The sequence below is a fragment of the Cryptomeria japonica genome, unplaced genomic scaffold (genome assembly GCF_030272615.1).
Source record: "Cryptomeria japonica unplaced genomic scaffold, Sugi_1.0 HiC_scaffold_28, whole genome shotgun sequence".
Classification (NCBI taxonomy): Eukaryota; Viridiplantae; Streptophyta; class Pinopsida; order Cupressales; family Cupressaceae; genus Cryptomeria; species Cryptomeria japonica.
Window position 1 is genome coordinate 665,114 of NW_026728850.1, and position 2,394 is coordinate 667,507.

At 40.1% G+C, this 2,394-nt stretch overlaps 1 protein-coding gene across 1 annotated transcript; it reads right to left on the bottom strand.

The window, feature by feature from the left end:
• Window positions 1-578: 578 nt before the first annotated feature.
• Window positions 579-1,892, bottom strand: LOC131861602 (phospholipase A1-Igamma1, chloroplastic-like). Its single transcript, XM_059214952.1, has one exon. The coding sequence runs from the start codon at window positions 1,890-1,892 to the stop codon at window positions 579-581; it is 1,314 nt and encodes a 437-aa protein (XP_059070935.1).
• Between the last annotated feature and the right edge of the window lie 502 nt (window positions 1,893-2,394).

Consider the following 2,394-nt stretch of genomic DNA (forward strand, 5'->3'; position numbering starts at 1 on the left):
AAAATGTGCTAGTGTAGAGCTATATACCTAGAAACCAAATATTTGGTAATCTCATAATTATAGATAGTATGGCATGCATACATGCAATCCTCAACTAAAGTTCTCGGTAGATTTAGATAGCACTAGAACATTCATATTGTCACTAATTCTGAGGATTAGAGAAAGATTTGAGAACTTACCCTTGTTGACTATTTTTACAAATTTTGTATGAAGGTATTTTGGGCTACAACAGAGCTGAGGCGTATTATCTCTTGTTTAATAGCAATGTTCATAATTAAAATCAATACTGATTTACGCGTACTTTTATTATCTATCAGATTACTGATGACACGTGATTGTTTTCTATGACAATCAAAAGCTAATTTGTATCATCCACAGCTATGAACTCCTGCATAGTTGATTTCATTTCACGCTAAAGGTTAAGCTTTGAAGTTAAATTAATTCAATAATGAATGTGACAACATGTTAAATATATACATCCAGATAAAAAGAATAATTCAATAACCAACACAGTTGTGGTGACATTGCGGCGCAGAACGTTGGACGTTGATGTCATCTGGAGTTGAGTGAGACATGAATTATTCCTCTTCTGATGGCTGCGTCCATTTGCCATCTGGACCTTTAACGAGGCCCTTGTTCTGTTCCTGCCACCATTTTGGAGGAATTTCATATTTCTCGCGCAATAAATCACAGCTCTTATTAACCAGAGCATGATCTCTTCCACTCCAAGAAAACGGCTGCTTACTTCCAACATACCCGTCCAGTAAATGCAAGTAAAGCTCTAAATTATGAAAGTAGGCAAGATTATGGGTGTGCTGAATGAATGGAGAATTGTTGTGTAAAGGAAGCTCGAAGCCAACATGAAAGTATGTCCACGGAAGCCAATGCAGCAATTTGCTGAGGCATCCCACGTTCTCGTTCATACAAACTCCGGGCACTTTGGGAACCACGTCACGCTTGTTCACAAACCTCAGCACTTTCACTCCAATCTCCTCCACCCGTTTAGCAAACGCAAGATTTCCCACCCGGGGAGAGGCAAAAGCGAAGACGGTGACGGGAATTTGATGAAAATTATGCTTGGTGCAAAGCATTTGTTTGATATCATAAGCGCTCAAGGTTGCAAGAGCAGCTCCTAAGCTGTGTCCCGTAAATGTTATGCTTAAATTGTCCATCTCTTTTTCATAAACTTGAATCAATCGTTCTATCTCTGAGACTACCAAATCTCTGGTGCTGATGTTCACAGTGGCTCCTGCAGCGCCTTGACGGTGACGGACAGTTGAAGTATAGCAGCTCAGGAATCCTCTCTCAATTAGTACTCCATCCGCGAAATGATGCTCTTGGTTTTTGCCTGTCCTCTTGCATCTATAGGATAATCTTGTAGGTACAAGAATATCTCTCAGGTCTTCTATCCATTCTTCAGCAGTCTGAGTTCCTCTCCATGCAATCACTATGTCTCGTCGTCCAAGCCTTCTTATCTCATTTGGATCCGTGCAAACTGCAATAAAACCCAACCAAACACCTTGGTCTTTTGGTTTCTCACCAAAAACTTGATTTAACAGATTAGTATTGGCGTAAACATATTTAGTGACTTGGTAGCCACTTTCAGACATGCCCATCTTATTGAACAGATCTCTTTTACTGTGATAACATGTGCCGTAGTTTTTGGAGTAGCTTTTGCCATCAAATGCGTCGTAACAAAGCTGTGCCAAATTCCCATATCTGAGAGCTTCAGCTTTCAAATTGGGCACCATGGGATCAAGCAAACCATTCCAATTATGGGCACCTTGTATATCTCTCCATACGTCACATAGCTGAGGCTGCGTTGAGTTAGTTTGGGAACTGGGTAATAATACAGCATTATCTTCAAGCTGGGGCAATGGAAATACGGCCATTGATTGACTGATAGAAATTAAGGAATCAATCAAATAATTGTGTCTGATTTCTGGGATGTCAAACAATGATCGGCCAGACAAAGCGTTCGAGGATGAATACAAGGTTTAAGACGAGCACCTTATAAATAGAAAATCACGCACTACAATAGCAGACAATCACGCACTACAATAGCAGACAAAGTAGAATTTCAATCTTCCAACCTGAACTTCTTCTTGTTGACGAGAATTGGGCATATAAGGCTTTGACTTCCCTTGTTCTTCCCGCGTTGTTGTTTTCAAACCTAACGTTCAGACACTAGATTAATACTACAGTATTTATTCAAAGACTATAATCAGAAGGTGTCAAGCTCCCCCACACAGATTGCAATATATTTTTTCAGCCGCCTTCACATCATGTATCTCGTGAATTTCCATCGCCACACTCAGATTGTCTGGCCAGGGGTTCCTAACTTTCAAATTAGCAAAACCCATGACCGCTATTTCTTTGTATCAATGCAAACTG

Excerpts from the sequence above, each read along its gene's own strand:
- LOC131861602 (XM_059214952.1), bottom strand. The coding sequence starts at position 1,892 with ATGGCCGTATTTCCATTGCCCCAGCTTGAAGATAATGCTGTATTATTA.